The following is an 18,883-nucleotide window of genomic DNA, read 5'->3' as shown; positions in this document are numbered from 1 at the left end:
TCGTTTATTTTTAGACGCGCATTGTATGTTTTTAATCCACTATCAATAAGTATATGCTTTTGATAAAAGATAAATTATTGTTGTTAAGATAAAAACATGGTAATTTGTGTCTTTTTTCAAGGTCTGGTAAATCAGGTGCTTTGCTGGAAAGGATGGGTCATCCCCAGCCGGCTGAGTTTCTGTATATATCTGACCCACAGCCTCGTAGTGTGGACAAGATGTGGCAACTTGAGGGAAGGCTACTATCTTGCTCATTATAACATGGTAAGTATATACATTTACAACTGTTTTGCACCATGGAGAATTGCAATTCTCTGAGGGCATTCCATCAACTTATTCTTGCCTTCTACTGTCTTTCAGGTGTACGAATTCATCGCCAACCTCGTGATCTCGTCTGGAGTTGCTTTCTTCGCTTACCTCACCATCGAAGCACCATTTTCACGCTTGGAAAGAACATTGCTCTTAGGGAAGGAGAGAACAAAACAAGGGGACGCAACCAATGGAGCTCTTCACACACAAGAAGAAAATGGTACAGCTGTAAAAAACATCCATGAACAATCCAGGTCAGGAGACACGCAAGACATAGTGCTAACTTCAGTTCAAAAGAGCCCGACAGCTCACATGAAATTATGATTTCTGCAGTCTTAGTATTTCCCGGCCCCATGTTATAAGCCTACCGAACAGCTTGGTTGATATATACACTACATGACCAAAAGATGCAGTCCCATACTGGCTTCTAACGTACTGCAGCTGCATGGGCAAACCGACGAGATTTATATTGAATGTCTGAAGTGACACGGGAAGTACTAACACAGTATACAATTCGTGCAGGGGTGTCCGGATACTTTTGGTCATGTAGTGTAATATTCGTACAGAACAGTGATTTCCAGAGGAGTAGTTTTGACGCATTTGGCATTCACGTTATGTTAGGGGAAGGGTCGATCAGGGATGACAAAGAATGGAGGACTATTTGAGCTAATTTGAAAAACATTCACCTGATGTGGATGGTCTTGTTGAGTCAAGAGACAAATAAAGAGAGAATAAAATAGTTAAAATTGCGTCATCTCTTTACTGATTGTTCAAAATGGTTCCAGATAACGAGATTGTTAACGTTTCATGAAAAATATTCATCTTTTTATTCCTAAATTAGGGAATCATTAACAAAAAAAGTTCTTTTGTATATTTATATTTAAAAAGAATTTGTAACTAATGCTTCAGACCATCATAATTAATGATGACCAAGAGCAGTTGCTGTTGTTGGGCCAAAAAACCTTCCTTCTCCACAAGCGTTCACTTTATTTTTATGGCTTTTATGAAGAGGATGCGCAAGGCCATTCCCTTTACTAATTTCTCTTTCTTCTGTGTGGGTTATTTGATGGCAGCCTCCCACTTTATTTCTCTTTGGGTTCCTAAAGAAACCAACTATTGAGGAGGCACTGGTGGACGTTCTTACTGACGTTCCCACTGATATCCTGTTGATAGCACGTCTCTGTCGCATCCTTCTTAAAATGCGTATCTGTTTTATCCTCGTCATCTTGGATCTCCTCTTCTTATTTGATCTTCCAATGATACTTCTTTTTACCATTCTTTCTAAACGAATCCACGCGTTCCTTCTCTTCTCTTCTAGTCGATGCAACCTCCTGGTATGAAAACGGAAATAAATGACTTCTGTTATTCCTATAAGTGCAGCAAATCCGTGAAAAATCAATAAAAAATAAAAGGCGCCCTCAAGGTCGTACAAAGTTATGGATATTTCATCCAGGCTGGATGCAGAATTCACACGTAGTTTCATCCTATCAAAGATTTGCTTCATCCAGTGACCAACCACACCTGTCTGCATCAGACGTTTGATCCTGCAAGAAGATTGAAAGTATAACTCCTTCTAAGGAAAGGTAATATTCACAATTAATAATTTTCAAATTTAAACTAAAAATCTTCCATCAGATAGATGCGCTGATGGACATCTATCTGATGGATAGATGAAAGAGATCCTGAGAACCAGAAAGAAGAAATAAATATAAGAGCCTGAATACCAACAGGGTGATCGTAGTTAAATAAAATATATAAAAACAGATTAAATTAAAAGAAAAAAAGACGTACGCAATATCGAAGGCTGGTTTGTAGATGCATCCCTTCTGGAAAGCTATTCCATAGCTATCAATGAAGAACATCTCTTTTGATAAGGAGAATTTTTCAGTCCCCATTTCGAGGGCGTTCAATTTGATAGTCATCACGGAATCTATGTAGGCAAAACGCTTCTCAAGTGTACTCTTCATTCCGGTTTCCGTAGATTTAACAAAACTTCCAGGAGTTGTCTTCATCTTCGAACCAAGAATGTAGTAAGTACCAGACATGGCTTCCTGTGTGAAAATACACAATGTTAGTTATATTACATCAAGACAATCAATCAATACTACTTGTATTGGTAATGGCACACCTGCTATTATACATTCACTAACACTTCCTAGATTTTCTGGGAAGGAATCAATGTGGGAGTGTAAAGACTGTGTTTGACATTAAGGTTGAATCCCAGCTTCTTGAAGTTTGCCAACATATTTTCAACCATATTCTTGTAGTCTGAATCCTTGTTGTTCGATCCGGTCCGGTCCATCATCAGTTTACGAATTTGAGGTGCGACGAAAATACTTGTTTTAGCTTCTCTTGGATGATCGATGGGAATTTAGTACAAAGGTAGTTGAAGCAGGAACCTTCCTGTGGTAAAGCTTTCACAAATTGTTTCATCAAATCCACTTCGATATCCTCCATGCTAGTAGATTTTTTGACTTAAGTCTAGAACCAAGGATTTCTGCAGATTCCTTTGGTAAATTTAAATCTCTCATCAGATCATTGAGTTCATTCTGCGAGAGCAGTTCAGGGGCTCGACTCAATGTCTTCGGGAGGGTAGACTTCAGTTTTATCTTTAGAAGTTTACCTCCATGTGTGACTGGTCTAATGGCAGATGGAATATTAGGATACACAATGTGCTTCTTATCCTTTCCTTTGTATCCCTCTACGTTAACTAAGCGAGAGTTACAGTCATCACAGTGGCTCCTGCCAAATCAGAGGCATTGCAAGCAGCATAGCCTTCTTTTTACCATTTTCCCACAATCTCAATGCTTCATCACATTTTCGGCAAACTTTATGTTGAGACCATTGTTTATGTAGGTCACCGAGCTTCATTCCAAAATACACACAACAGACAGTCTTGCATTTACTGGTAACGCAGGACCATCTAGACAGAAATGCAACTATACTTCAGTCACGGCATAGATTTTTTAAGGGGTGATCCTGTCTTACCAATATGATTGGATATTATGACGCAGTAATAAAGTAACTGGATGAAAAATAATTCTTGTATCATATACTTGGATTTCAGGAAAGCTTTTGAGACTGTTGCACATTAAAAGACTGCTGTATAAATTGAAACACTGTGGCATTAAGGGCAAGTTGCTGCTATGGATAAAGAGATGGGCGAATGGTGTAAGACATAGAATAGTTACAAATGAGCACTGCTCTTCTTGGACTAATGTTATTGCTGGAATTCCTTGGGGTTCACTGCTGGGAAGCTTACTGTTTTCAATATTTGTTAACGATATTTATGAAAGCGTAGCAAACAACGTATTGTCTAATTTGTTGCTGTTGTTGGTGCAGGATTTTAGGAGCACCAGCGATTAAGGCCATGTTTCTTCTTGCACACTGCCTGTAAATTGTACTTTTTCTATGGTCGATTTTCCGTTTTTCTGGACGAAAAACACGACTTTCCAGGAGAAAAGAACCATGCAACCACCACCTAAGACCACGTAACTCAGCTACCTTATGAAAAAGGCCTTTCAATTCCTCACGTCATCGCCGGGACTCGAACCCAGATCTTTACCACCCGGTGTGGGGAGGACTACGATTCTGCCAAATGCGTCTAATTTGCAGATGAGATGATACGAATGTTGGCAGAGTAGATAATGACAAGACGTGCTTCTCTAAACACCTAGGAAAATTACGCAGATAAGTTGAGAAGTGGCATTTTTTTTTTAGGAAAACCACAAACATGAGAGGTATTAGAACCTATAGTACTTAGTACCATACTTGGGTTGGAGGTTGAGAAGACGAAAGAAGATATTTGTTGACATCGGACTTGAACTTTGTAGATTGTAATTTTCAGGAAATACGTATGAAGGAAGGTTGTTCCAGAAAACGGCAGTTGAATGAATAAATGAGGAAGATGAAAAGTTGGTTCTGTGGGTTTGAAGTTGGACAGTAAATGGATGTTGGCTGGTGGCTGATGGCTGCACGTGTTCAGACTGTTTTGAAAGAGAGAGCAGGAAGTATAGAAGCCAAACCGGAAGAACAGTGCCCATGGAAGTATCTGTAGAAAAGGCATGCAGCAGAAACAGAATGTCTATGAAACAGAATGTCTATGAGACAGAAAATGGAGAGACTCTGTCAGAGAGAGTCTTGAATTAACATAATTGCCCTCTTCTGAATGGAATCAAAAAGCCTGAGAGAGGTTTTAGGGGAACCACCCCAGATGTGAGAACAATATTCCACGGCAGGGCGGATTTCCGATTTATACAGAGTGAGCAGCTGTTTGGAAGAAAAGTAACGCCGAGAGTGAAAGAGAAAACAAAGTTTTTTAGATGCAGAGGAAGCAGTATTTGTAATGTGCTTGTGCCAAGAGAGATTAGAAGTCAGGGTAATCCCCAAAAGAGATATATCATTTTGTCTAGAAATCGGAGTGTCACTAAAGATAAGCATAGGAGCAGAAGGATCCTTTTTGCGAGATATAAGACAAGACTGAGTTTTAGAAGGGTTGAAATCAACTAAGTTGTCTTTGCCCCACTGGAGAATTACCTGAGATCGGCATTTAAGGAATTGGTAGCAGATATTCGAGAACTTGAAGCTGATTGAGCAGGGCAAGGTTTCTCAAAATGGAAAGTGGAATGCAATGTGCTATCATCATCGGCAAAACTATGGATAGGATTTCTAGTCAATGGAAGAAGGTCATTAATATACAAGAGGAAAAGAGTGGGGGAAAGAACTGAACCTTGGGGGACAACGGCATTAGTGGAGAAGTTAGAAGACAGAGAGCCATCTACCATCATCCTCAGTGAGCGATCAGAGAGAAAACTGGATAACCAATAGCTAAAAACAGCTGGCAAACCATAAGATGGAAACTTGTTTAGAAGACCTTTATGCCAAACACGATCGAAAGCCTTTGAGATGTCAAGAGCAACTACTTGTGTTTCACCGGACCTTTCCATTGAATTAGTCCATAAATAGGTAACATAAGCCAGAATATCACCAGTGGATCGACACTGACGGAATCCATACTGGCGGTCGTTGACAAGACGGAAAGTTTTTAGGTAGTGTAAGAGTTGGCGGTTAATTGATTTCTCCATTACTTTAGAAAGAGTAGAAGTAATTGTAATGGGACGATAATTGTATGGGAGGGATTTGTCACCATTTTTAGGAACTGGCTGGCTAGAAATTTCCAAGCAGAAGGAAAAACACCTTTGGAATCAGAAAGTGAAAATAGGCGGCAAAGAATAGGAGTAAGTTCAGGAGCATAGGTTTTGAGAACAAGTGGAAAAATACCATCGGGACCTGGAGCTTTCTTAGCATCAAGATTCGTCAAAATCCTTCTGACATTCTTTTGACGGAAGACTGCAAGAGGCATTGAATGGAGCGCGTTGGGAATGGTGGGAGGTGTTTTACCAAAATCATTAATACATGAGTTGGAAGAAAAATGGGATGCTAGCAAGATAGTTTTATCCTTGGCTGAAGTGAAAACAGAACCGTTTGGTTTTGACAGAGGTGGAAGCAGAGATGGGCAAAAGTTGCGGCCAATAACTTTAGCAAGAGACCAGAATGTTCGGCTACAATTAGGGAAGAAGCAAGTTTTCTACTCTTTGCCTGTTCAAAATCTAGTTTGGACTGATTAATAACTGCTTTACAATTGTTGCGAGCTTTGGTGTAGGCAGAAAATGAAACTGAAGAATTAGAAACAAGCCAATTACGAAATGTAACGTTCTTCTCTTAAACAGAATTAGCACATTTATTGGAAAACCAAGGTTTAGATAAAGGACGAGATTTTAAAGTGAAGCGTGGAATTAAGGATTTTTCCTACAAGAATAATTTCACTGACACGATCTGAGCAAATGTTGACATCAGAAATTTTGAAACAGTAATCCAACCAAGGAAAAGAAGAAAAGAAGTCTCGTAGGTCATCCCATTTTACATTCTTGTACTGCCACAATACGAGGTTGGGAATAGCCATGACATAAAGGTCCATTGGAGAAGAGACAATCACCAAGTTGTGATCTGAAGTGCCTAAAGGACCTCTCACTTCGACCGTGTACTTAGAACGGTTGCTTGTGAGAAAAAGATCAAGCGTGTTGGCTGTACGATTAGGATTGTCCGATATTCTTGTAGGTAAATGAACAATCTGTGCAATTTCATTAGTAATTGCAAAAGCCTCAGCATCTCGACCGGTGTGACTAGAAAACGCATGCCAGCTGGAGTTGTGAACATTAAAATCACCAAGGAAAATTACCTCAATGTTAGGAAAGTTGGACTGAAGAAAGTCAAGTTGCAAAGAGAGGAAGTCAAAGCGCTCCAAGTGATTAGTGGAGTTGGGAGAACGGTAGAGACAACAGATGAATTTGACACAATGAGGTAGAGAAATTTTAAGCCAGAGAAGATCAAAGAGAGGAGATTCCAAATTGCCAAGTCTCTGACAGGGAATATCAGAATGGACATATGCACAAGTACTACCTTTGAGGCAAAAGAAATCACACAGCAAATGATTTGGGCAACTAAGGTGAGCAGTGGTTGAATCAACCGATAACTGAGATTCTGTCAGAAAAAATACATGGGATTTGGCAGACTGCAATGGAAATGGACATCGTTGAGATTAGAATTGAGACCACGTATTTGTGAAATGAATTAGGAAGTGCTTGGGAGGTTTAGATATTTTCGCAGATAAGCTTGCTCTATTAGTTTCACAATTCATGAGTAAGAAATTCATTCAATAGTAAGAAAAAGTGAGTGGGACATGCTGTATGAAGTAATGAAATTTTTGGATATGGCGTACACGTGGTAAGAATCCTTGACACGTGGTAAGAATCCCAGATTCTTGATATAACGTGGCATCGACAATGCCACCCCGTATACACACTACTCTCAGTATCTACACCCTATAGCCAACTCACCCGGCCGGTGTTCCGGGGATGCCCACAGGGATCAGTCCTGGGGCCTCTCTTCTGGAACTTGGTGTTGGACGGCTTCCTCAACCAGGATCTAAACGGAGCAGATGCTCAAGCCTTCGCAGATGACCTGGTCCTGATGCTGGAGGCAGACAATCGTGCACAACTTGAGGCTATTGCAAACAGGGCCATAGATACCCTCCAAGAATGGTCAAAAAATCATCACTTAAGAATATCACCTTATAAGACATCCTCAATACTTTTAAAAGGCTCCCTTGATATCAGGAGGCCACCTCAGATAAAAATAGAAGGAAAAACCATAAAACTGACCACGGAATTAAAATACCTAGGAATCATCCTTGACAAAAATCTTTCATTCACCCCACACCTCGTATATCTACAAAAAAAGATCAAAAACTACTCAGCCCTCATAGCAAGAGTCTCGCGAAAGGATTGGGGCTTAAGGAAAAGAACCCTGATCCTCTTTTACAAGGCTTTCTTCATTCCAGCCATCAGCTATGCAGCAGGGATCTGGTTTAAAAAAGCAACCACCGCAGTCAATAAAAGAAAGCTAGAAACGATACAGCGCAGCATCTTACTCACTGTCTCCAGAGCATGCTGCACGGTCAGCTCACACGCACTGCAGGCCCTTGTAGGGCTCCTACCCTTGGACCTGGAGATTGTCCGCTGTGGCATGCTATATCAACTATCAAGAGGGAACAGTGTAACTTGCATTGGCTTCACCACAGACCCGACCAACAACAGCAACGCAGAAAAGAAACGACTAACCAAATATCTTCAACAAACCTGGCAGTCCCGATGGGCGGACTCAACTAAAGGTGAGATAACCCGGAAGTTCATCCCGGACATTACCCAAGTGTATCCCGAACAGCCAAACTGGTTCTCACCGGGGCTCTACACCACCTTTCTTCTAACAGGGCATGGCTCTTTTAATGCCAAGCTGTCAACCTTCGGCATCAGGGATTCCCCATTATGCCACTGCGGAGAAAACCAAACATGGTCACACCTAATGCACGATTGTCCCCTCTTTGAGGACATCAGATGTCATTTCATCACAAAGATACGCTTTAATCCGAAGGAACGGGAGCACCTTATATTACATGAGGAGGAGCACTACAAGGCCCTCTCGTGCTTTGCACATGAGCTGTTTACCCGGCTAAGGGCAATGACCCAACCTCCCCAGGCTTGATGCAGGACCTGACTACAACCACAACTCATCGGACGGGACTCTGCTCTCATGAGTGCCATTACTTTGTCAACTGTACCAGAAAGCTCAAAGTACCACGATATCGGACGGGACTTTGCTCCCACGAACATCACAATCAAACACGGACACCCTGTCAACTGGACCGACAGCGCATGTAATTTACCCAACGAACTACCCTAGAAAGTGACAATCACCATATGCAGGAGTGACAACACTGCATCGACGCCCAGATAACAGAACAAACAGTGAAAGTGACCACATACCAAGAATGACCACCCAACATGGAAATAGAAGGACCATGACCACGACCAAACTGGATGAGACCTTGATCCCATGACCAACGCCGGCATTCAACCGATCTCTGAACAAGTCGGTAGGGACCTTGTCCCTGTATGTACCTCCTGGTGGGGCCAGTGTTGTGATGCTGTCCTGAACCTGCTGGCCTAGCCACCACTCTGCAGCCAGGCTGCACACACGCCATATTGGCGACCTGTGCCTGCTCCCTTGTCCGGCCCTTTCTATCCCATCCCGGCAGGGGGGGAGGAGACGGTCATACTGTTTCTCCCCTCCACGCCACCCCCATTCTTCCTTCTGGCAGGGCATGGGCATGCCCTGCTGACACCAAATTGAGGCCTCCTACTCTATTGGCCTTATCCTTCCTCCTTTAACCCCCCAGTCTTCATTCTCCCCCCCTTCTCTATCTTTACACAAGCGAATTCCCCCAAACACATAAATTCAATGAATCCAAATTAACTGACGCCCATATTTCGGTCTATCCCTATTCAAGCGACATCACCTTACGCAATCGAGAGATATCACACATATATCTATACATATATGTGTAAAAAAAAAAAAAAAAATTTTTTTTTTTTACACATATATGTATAGATATATGACCTTAAACCTAGGACCTTAAAAAAAAAAAAAAAAAAAAAAAATTTTTTTTTTTTTTTTTTTTTTTAAGGTCCTAGCCACTGAAATCTCAGGAAATTAGGTGGCAGGACCTGCCAGAGTGAACTAAAGACTATCGGGTACCTGGTCTGCCTCCACGGGGCGTAAGTGGGGCAACGTTGGGCCTCAGAAGAGGTCCAGCGGCTAAATGGCCAGAGGAACAACGGTACAAAACACCACACTTCCATAATCCATACACTTTTAAATCTCTGGCCTTCCCAGTGAACTGGTACACCCACAATAAAAGCAACGCGGAGATGGGGGAAACCCCTGGTGCCGTTTGACACTGAAAACACTTACTTACTACTCGGACTCCCTCCAGTCACTATCTGGCAGAGTAGAGGTAGCAAGATTATACACTAGCTGATCCGGAAGCCTCCTAGAGAGTTACCAATAGGTTCAGTCCGGTGTACTAACTTGCGGCCGGCCTGCGAACACCGTTTTAGAGCTGTACCCTCGAAATGTAAGGAAGATTGGATCTCGCCATGATGTTCATCATAAACGCAAAAGTCATCAGTCATACTGCATGATGGAAGAGATGGGGACGATTTGACTGGAACTTAGCTCTGGAGACTAAACATGGGTTCCACCACTTCAAGTCTCCAATAAGTAAAGTGGTGGTATTGCACCGGTTGATGAGAGTCATCTGCCACTTAATATTGCCTGGTAACACAGAGGGACGGCATTCTTCCATGTGGTGTGGGCGCCACACCTCAACCCCTGCTTATGTTGATTCACACCTGGGTGGTCACCCACTGTGTGCTTATGCATGGAGGTTATACCCAGGATTACTAACAGTCCCACCATCGTCAAGGTGCACGCAAAGGATTTAGCTGTCACAGACGTCCGGACTTCGCCGAAATTGGGTCCATATGACTTGAATGTTACCCCAATATATCAGTTCCATCAGCATTTTAGACTCCTAGATAGCAAGTACAGCTTGTCTGGAATATCTGAGAGAATGTCTGTAACAACCTCATGGACTAATTGAGGTTTAACATTGATAAATGCAAGGTGCTGCACACAGGCAGCAGTAATCTCAGAATCAGTTGGGTGACAAGACATTCAAGGTGGTGATGAACGAAAGATAATAAAGATAATTGTAGTCTGACATAAACATAATTTTTTCTGTGCAGTGAGTATACAGGCTGCTACTAGATATCATGGAGTTTTATCAATGAAATAGGGACAAGGATGTGACCATCCCATTGTATAAGGCAATGACCAGGACATGATTGACATGCTGAGAGTAAATGTATGCTTTACTATACAACAAAGATTCTACAAACCTTAACAGCATAGAGGTCTAGAAGACTCATTTTAGGAAGGATGGATAGCTTGGAACGTGTGCAGAGAAGAGCAACAGATCTGTGAAGAGAAAATATGCTTCGCTCCTTAAGTGTACTCAACCCTTTTTTCCCTTAAACGTCTCAATCAGATCCCCGTGTATAAAGTGAAAAAGATTGTCTGAAACAATTAAAATCACATTCAAGATCAGAATATAATTTGATGAATCTACCAATTATAAGATTTGATTTTCAAAATCAAATCTTATAATTTTTATGACGAGTAAACGGTATTATGAATCTCATAGTTTCCAAAAAGGAAAACTATGAGATTCGTAGTTTTCCTTTTTGAAATACCCCTCAAGAATCTCGTTGCCCTTCTTTGCACCCATTCCAGTAGATTTCCATCCACCATAGAATGAGAACTCCAGACCTGTATGCAGTATTCAAGATGTATTCAAGATAATCACATCATTGTAAAATTGCTGTATTCCTGTATATCATAGACAAAATCTCATGTGCTGTCCTGGCAGCCTGTCTGCACTGCTCACAGAACCTCATATCTGATTGCACAATTCCTCCAGGTACCTTGCATTTGTCAATTTTAAACTTCAGTTGCCATTTCTCAGCCTATCTGCCTATTTTTTCTAGATCTTTCTGCGGTAGTTTTCCTTAATTACTATCATTAACCACCCTGCCACCCTTTGTATCATCTGCAAACTTAGACATTAAGCTTGATACACCTTCATCAATATCAATAATAAATATAGAAAACAACGCAGGCAGTCCACTAATAGCATTAGCCCGAAAAAACAGTGTCCATTAATAACCATTCTCTGTCTTCTCGACTCAACCATCCCTTTTCTGATGAGTGAATGCGTATCGTTTCAAAAGACATACCCCTTTGCATACATGCAAGAAATATTTAACTCAATTACTTAAAATAGCTAAAGTACAAAAGCATTGACAAAAATAAACTCCTTACCTTGAACAAAGTAGCATAGCTAGTTCCATCTACCACTCCACACGAATACAGATCGTGTTCGACTAGATATTCCAGTTGGTGGATAGTGTTTATCCCACGGTCTTCTCGAGGGACGCTGACCGATGACTTGAGAACTGCACCATAACTTGCCAAAATCACCACCACAAAAATCCACCAGAACGCCAGAAATAATCGGATAGCAGAACGCTGTGGGATGATTTCATGGCCCCCTGAAAGAAGCACAACGGAAACAGCATTATTTTAGAAAATACTTCTAAGAGGAAGGAAAACTGAAATTCGATCCTTACCCTGAAGACCAAAAGTACCGATGAGGTACCAGAAAGCATTAAAGGGGTGTCTGTGTCCAGGACCCATCTGCATGGACAAACGATTGATGATGGTCAATATAGTGCTACAGCCAAACAAAATTATCCCTAGAGCAATCCACACCTGGGAAAAAAAACAAGAAGATTAAGTAATGGTAGGACTTGTATCTAAAATATTGGAAAGACGACCCATTTTTTCTACTTACCTCGGTACTGAAAGGTTGGCTCAATGCAAATACTGTGGAATATGGCTCCAGATTACTGGTGACAAAGGCTAGCCCATCGTGGATGTACCCAATCGAGAAGTCCACAGCTGTTTTTCGCTCTGCAGTGATGGTTATGCAAGTTAGTGCTATATCTGCCATCTGGTGGAAAAAAACATACCCTAATATTTTAACCTACAAGCATTAAATACATGCAGTGGCACGCGTTAGTTGGAACAGTAAACTGGAGTAAAAAGAGATGCACTCACAGTTCAAAAAATTAGAAACCTTTTGTAATTGGGTTGGGTCTTCTTGATCGCTTTCGATCCGTGTAAAAGATTCCACCGGTATATTGTTGCCTACGCTTTGACTGGACTGTAGAACAGTGTAAAAAGATCATGTGGACTGATGAGTCTCTTTGCACATCTTTTTGCACTAATGGTAGGGCAAAAGTGCGGCATCAACCTCATGAAGCTATGATCCAGACTGTTTCGAGCGGCTGCAGGCAGTATCATGGAATGGGGTATGTTTTGTTGGTGTGGATTGGGTTCATTCATACCGGTAGAAGATCATGTTAACACCACCACCGAATATCTATCTGTGGAATGGCCCAACCTCACCCTGCAATGCTTAATTTTTGCATGGTCTGCAATGGATTCTTTGAAGACAATAACGCAGTTATGCAACTACTCACCGTGCAATGCAACAGGTTTCCGGTGGCTACTCTGTCTCCCTAATTCAGCTGAATCCAATTGAGAATGTCTGAAATATGTTTGAAAGGGCAGTTCGGCTTCGTAGTTCTCTGATACAATATAACAGCTGACAAATATCCTGATGAAAGAATGGTCAAATAGGAACCTAGACTCCCTCAGATACCTCGTGGAATTCATGCTACATACTGTAATTCGGGCCAAAGAGGACCCTACTAGATATTGAATAAAGGTTTCCAATTTTTTGCTAATTGAATGTAGATATACTACTAACCTTTCTGTGTACATAACCAATCATCCCACTCCAAGATCCGTTTGAATTTTTTGATCCCCATTCACCATCTTCTGGAGTGACAAGTTTGTACCTAGAAATGAAAGTGGAAATAGTCAATTCGCGCCCTCTCTGAGCAATTTGAGCACTTTGTATTATAAAATGTAATAACAAATAATTATTAACAACGATTTTAATAATAATTTTAAAAATATATTATAAAATTTAATGACTAAAAATTTTAACCAAATTTTCTAAATCCAGATTGAATAATATAATTATTCATTCCGAATGGTATACTCACCTGAAATTCAATGTCCTGGACAGAGTGTTGATCAAGGTGGCTTCCACCCCAGTTGTTATTTCTAGATGACCATCAATTTTGGTAAATCCAAAGAAGGGACTTTCCTGAGAACCAATATAACATTAGAGATCACATTCTATAGGCAACACATGGACAAATAAACTCAACTCCACACTTTCAAGAAAACTTAGAAATTTCAATTGTTTTATGCCTTTGACAGTCATTTATGGTGAATTTTGATTGTAAAATGAACAACTATTTCCATTAACCAATTTTGAAACATACAAAGAGGCAATCTTATTTGCATAAATACGTTATTTTTCGAAATATGTAAAAATTTGCATATAATTTAAAATGTAAGAAATATGATTCTTACACCATCTTTTCTTTAAGCAAATTCAACCTTTGATTGGTCCCTTTACTCCTGCAATAATTGCCTAAACTCAAAATTACATCAGTATTAGATCGCTTAATCCATATGTTCACCCTCGTGGAGGGGAATCTTTATGGCCCTTTTTCAGAACGTGGCCCAGTTAGTCGGTCTCAGGCGAAAGTAGCATAATCTTTTCTCCCAGAAACTTGGGTTTTTTGTCTAGCAAACAGAAAATCGACCACAGAACACCATTCACAGACAATACACACAGAGCAATATGGGCCTTAGTTGCCAATGCTCCTGAACCCTACCACTAAAACAATCCACTCTAGTACTTCATTATCTTCTATGACTCCTGTGAGTCTATTTGTATTTTGAAACTGCATGCATTCTGTGGTCGATTTTCTACCACAGAACGCATGCAATTTACAGACAGTATATACTGAGCAATATGGCCTTGGTCGCTAATGCTCCTAAAACCAAACAACAACAACAATAACACATATATTCTTTAACGAATGCATGATCAATATTACGCAAAACTTTTCGGAACCAGCTACTCATTGGTCATTACGACCAATGAGTAGCCAGTTCCAGTGGGTAGAATATCGGAAATTATATTGCAAAACGAGGCTGAGGGTTAGGTGCTAGGTTTGCTCCAAACTCCCGAAAAACCATGGTTAGTTTATTACGTAATAGCATATATTCTTCAATTGTTTGCTTGTATGCTAGACGAACTAATATTTTTGATACCATAATACATCGACACTTTCAGCATTCTCTGACAAACTAAAAAAAGTGAGCAGTTTCAAATGGATTATCTATCAATCCATCCAAGAGACAACTAATTCTTATTCTCACATAATGTTTTCTCCCAGAAACTTGGGTTTTTTGTGTCTAGCAAATCAGGTGACAAAGGAGGTTAGGCAGGCGAAGGTAGATTACTAGAAATCCTTGGCAAAAGATGCTAAGAAAAACAGCAAGGATTTCTTTACTTATATAAACTCTAAAAGGAAGGGGATGAACCTGATTGGTCCACTTGACATCGATGGTTCGACTGTTGATGATCCTGCTCAGATAGCAAACAAACTGAATGAGTATTTTGCATCTACATTCACACATGGGGAATTATTAAGGTTTGAAAAGCAGAAGGTTATCAAATTGTAGCAGGGTACTTAATGATTTTGTAATAACAGAAAGCAAACTGGAGGAGAAATTATTAAAGTTAAACATAAGAAAGGCATCTGGAGTGGATGAGATCTATCCAGTTATATTAAAGGAGGCGGCAAAGCAACTAAGCAAACCCTTAGCCATAATTATGAGAGCATCCTTGGACTCAGGGGAGGTTCCCACGGACTGGAGATGTGCAAATGTATCCCCAATTCACAAAGGGGGATCGAAGGGTGACACGAGTAATTACAGACCAGTTAGTTTAACTTCTGTTCCGGGTAAAATAATGGAGTCACTGGTTAAAGATGCATTACGGGATCATCTAGACAATACTGCAGCAATAATTCAGACACAGCATGGGTTTGTTAAGGGAAAGTCTTGTCGGACAAATTTGATAGGATATTATGATGTGGTTACAAAGGAACTGGATGCAAAAAATAATTTTGATATCATATATTTGGATTTCAGGAAAGCTTTTGACACTGTTGCGCATGGAAGACTATTGTACAAATTGGAGCAGAATGGTATTAAGGGTAAGTTTCTACAATGGATAAAAGGATGGTTGAGTGGGAGAAGACAGAGGGTGGTAATCAATGGGTCCTGCTCTTCGTGGACTAACGTTATTAGTAGAGTCCCACAGGGTTTGGTGTTGGGTCCACTGTTGTTTTGTATATTTATCAATGATATTGATGAAGGTATATCAGGCTTAATGTCGAAGTTTGCAGATGATACAAAGGTTGGCAGGGTTGTTAATGACAGTAATGGCAGTGTGCTACTGCAACAGGATCTAGATAATTTGGGCAGATGGGCTAAGAAGTGGCAACTGAAGTTTAACCTTGACAAATGCAAAGTACTGCATATGGGTAGAAATAACCCCAGAGAAACGTAACAACTGTGTGGTACTACACTGACAGTGGTAGAAAATGAAAAAGACCTGGGAGTAATTGTGCAGTCAGATATGAAGTTTTCTGAGCAATGCAGACAGGCTGCCAGGGTAGGTCATGGGGTTTTGTCAATGATATATAGGAATTTTGCTAGGGAGAAGGAGGTGATTATCCCTCTGTATAAGGCAATGGTCAGGCCACGCCTTGAATACTGCGTACAGGTCTGGAGGCCTCATTTTAGGAAGGATGTCAATTTGCTTGAGCGTGTACAGAGAAGGGCAACAAGATTCGTGAGAGGAATGAAGGGATCCTCTTACCAAGAGAGACATAAGTTCTGCAAATTGCAGTGGCTGGAGACTAGGCACCTGCGCGGTGATCTGATTGAGGTGTATAAGGCCTTGAATGGGTTGAGCACGCTGAATTCTGATTGTATCCTTCCACTTTTTCAGATTACCAACCTACGGGGACATAAGTTCAAATTAAGAAAGGACAGATGTAGAATAGATGTGCGGAAATTTGCCTTTAGCCAGCGGGTGGTTAATTGCTGGAACAAACTTCCATCTGTCGTTTTGGAAGTTGATAGGTTGAATAAATTTAAGAAGGAACTGGACAGGCATTTGGAGGGAATGGTGTGATTTTTTTTTTTTTTGGCTGATGCTGCATAAGCTCATACACTTGCTTTCTTGCATCAAATGCCACTGCTACTACTACTACTACTACTACTACTACTACTACTACTACTACTACTCATGTTCCATCAAGTTCCAAATTAAACGATTGAACATGAGTAAGAATTGGTTGGCTCTTGGATGGATTGATAGATAAGCCACGTTACTTACCTTGGTATCCTATTTTCCAGCAACGTCCATTGATATACACATTAATCAAATGGTCAGAAACGTATTTGGACGGAAAGAATTCGTTAAGAGGAACACACTGATTTGAAGATTACAGGACACAGTGCTAATATTTACCATCCTTGAAAAAAAAAGATATAAGCAGTTTGGATCAATGGTATGAATTCCACATAAGAAAGCCCACCTGAGATCGACTAACTCAACCACGAAATGGAAAAACCCCATAAAAGTTTCTCGCGTCATTGACGGATTCGAATTCAGGCCTTTTCCATCCTGTGTGAGAAGGACGATGTTATGTTATTGTTTGTTATTTGGTTTTTAGGAGCATTAGCAACTAAGGCCATATTGCTCGGGGGGGAAGGACGATGAAGATACCACTGTGCTTCTCCCGCCTGTTGGAAAAGGCCCAGATTCGAATCCCGCGCAGACGAAGTCCAGGAGATAAAACCATTCAACCCGCCAGAGTGGTTATAGTTACCATCTTTTCACACCGGATGGAAACGACCTGAATTGGAAATCGGTCAAAAACGCGAGGACATTTTTCAGCGAGAGTTGCCTGGTTGTTCTCACTGAAACTCGGGTTTTTCGCAAAGCAAACAGCAAACCAACCTAATTTACAGATATAATATACTGACTCCTCATAGCTTTGGTTGCTTTGGAATTACTTTGCCGCGAGATTAGGTTAGGCAGGCACAGTGGTTGTGATCCATCCAGGAAAACATTCCAATTTACCATGAAATACACACAATTTACAGAACATTGTTTATGCCAATACCTCACCACCTTAATTGCCTCAGAGGTCATTCTAAAACAACCGATCTACTCCAGAAACGGCCTTAGAAGGCAAATAAGGAGAAAAGGAAACTAGAAGGCGTATGCAACTTACATTCATGGCCGCAATGGTCAGCTGTTTTCCTTCAAAATCAATTCTGGGTTTGTCGTTAGCACAACTGTTGAACTTCCAACTCATGGAATTAGCCTTCCATACTCCAATTAGAACTGCATGGTCACAGTTGATGTGAGAGGGGGGCACTCCGTGTACAGTAACTTTTTCTTGTACATCCCCTGTCTACAGAAAGAAAGAAATGAAAATTAGTTAGTACCTTCTTATTATCTAGAGGAAGTAACGAAATTTGGTATGAACAGTCAGTATGGAAAAGGTTTTGACCTTTTTGGGACACATGCACGTAAACACTCTCTGGATTTTCTTGTATACAGTGACTTGGTTTTGCATTAGCAATACCTAATACCCCCTCTTGTGAGGAAACCTTTTGCCAGTCATACAGTACGTACACATCTTGGCATGGACTGCACAAGGTTATGTCCTGTGGTAGTGCTACTCAACTGTTGCACAATGTGTCCAGTATTGCTTTCTCGAATGATCTTTTCCAGTGGATTTCAAACATACTCAATTGGGTGGGTTGAGATCGGATCAATTGGGCTGCCATGGGAGGACAGAGATTTGTCATGTTCCTGAAACCAGTTAACAACCTGCCAGAGCCTTCTAGCACAGTGTTGTTTTGTTCACGCCGGAGTTATTTGATACACTACTATCACGATGGGGTATGCCTGGTCCACGACAATAGAGAGGTAGGAGTTCACATCCAGCTGTTGATCAACAGTGATCAGAGGGACCATACCACACCAACACCACCTCCAGTCTACCGAACACCAACAGTGTATTCAATTGCCATGGCCTCATGTTGCTTTCTCGAAAGGCGGATACATTCACCAGCATGATGGAATTGGAAACGGAATTCATCAGACCAGACGACAGATTTCCACATGTTCAGTGTTAGCATTGACGTGCCCATGCAAGGCGCAGTTTCTACTGTCTCATATTGAGCATGGGCACCGGTGATGGCCATCGACTGTCATAGCCTATAGGAGTATTTCCTGCGAGTACATGTGGATATTGGCCTTGCTACTCCTGCAATGTATTGGATGGTTAGCAGGTTATATGGTTAGACTTTGAGACTTCACCAGCGTCACAGACCACTCCATTCCTACAAAAAGGGGTTGTTTGTAATGCAAAGCCAATCTACAAAATCTGGAATGTAGAGTACTGTCTTAATGACAAATCTTATGTTTAAATTTCTACATATTACCTGAGTGTTCCAAGGAATGCTTGTCATA

General features: G+C 40.9%; 1 protein-coding gene across 1 annotated transcript in view; it reads left to right on the top strand.

The window, feature by feature from the left end:
* The window catches only part of LOC150083926 (nose resistant to fluoxetine protein 6-like), a 36,249-nt gene extending 35,218 nt beyond the window's left edge, over positions 1-1,031 (top strand). The window contains exons 14-15 of the mRNA XM_090375831.1: positions 122-264; positions 361-1,031. Of these exons, the coding sequence (XP_090231957.1) occupies positions 122-264; positions 361-633 (416 nt within the window). The 3' untranslated portion in view covers positions 634-1,031. The remainder of the gene's footprint in view (positions 1-121; positions 265-360) is intronic.
* Positions 1,032-18,883: the final 17,852 nt, after the last annotated feature.

This window comes from Mastigoproctus giganteus, chromosome 6 (assembly GCF_048544385.1).
Source record: "Mastigoproctus giganteus isolate SK-2022 chromosome 6, ASM4854438v1, whole genome shotgun sequence".
NCBI classification, from domain to species: domain Eukaryota; kingdom Metazoa; phylum Arthropoda; class Arachnida; order Uropygi; family Thelyphonidae; genus Mastigoproctus; species Mastigoproctus giganteus.
This window is presented reverse-complemented; position numbering and strand designations above follow the sequence as displayed.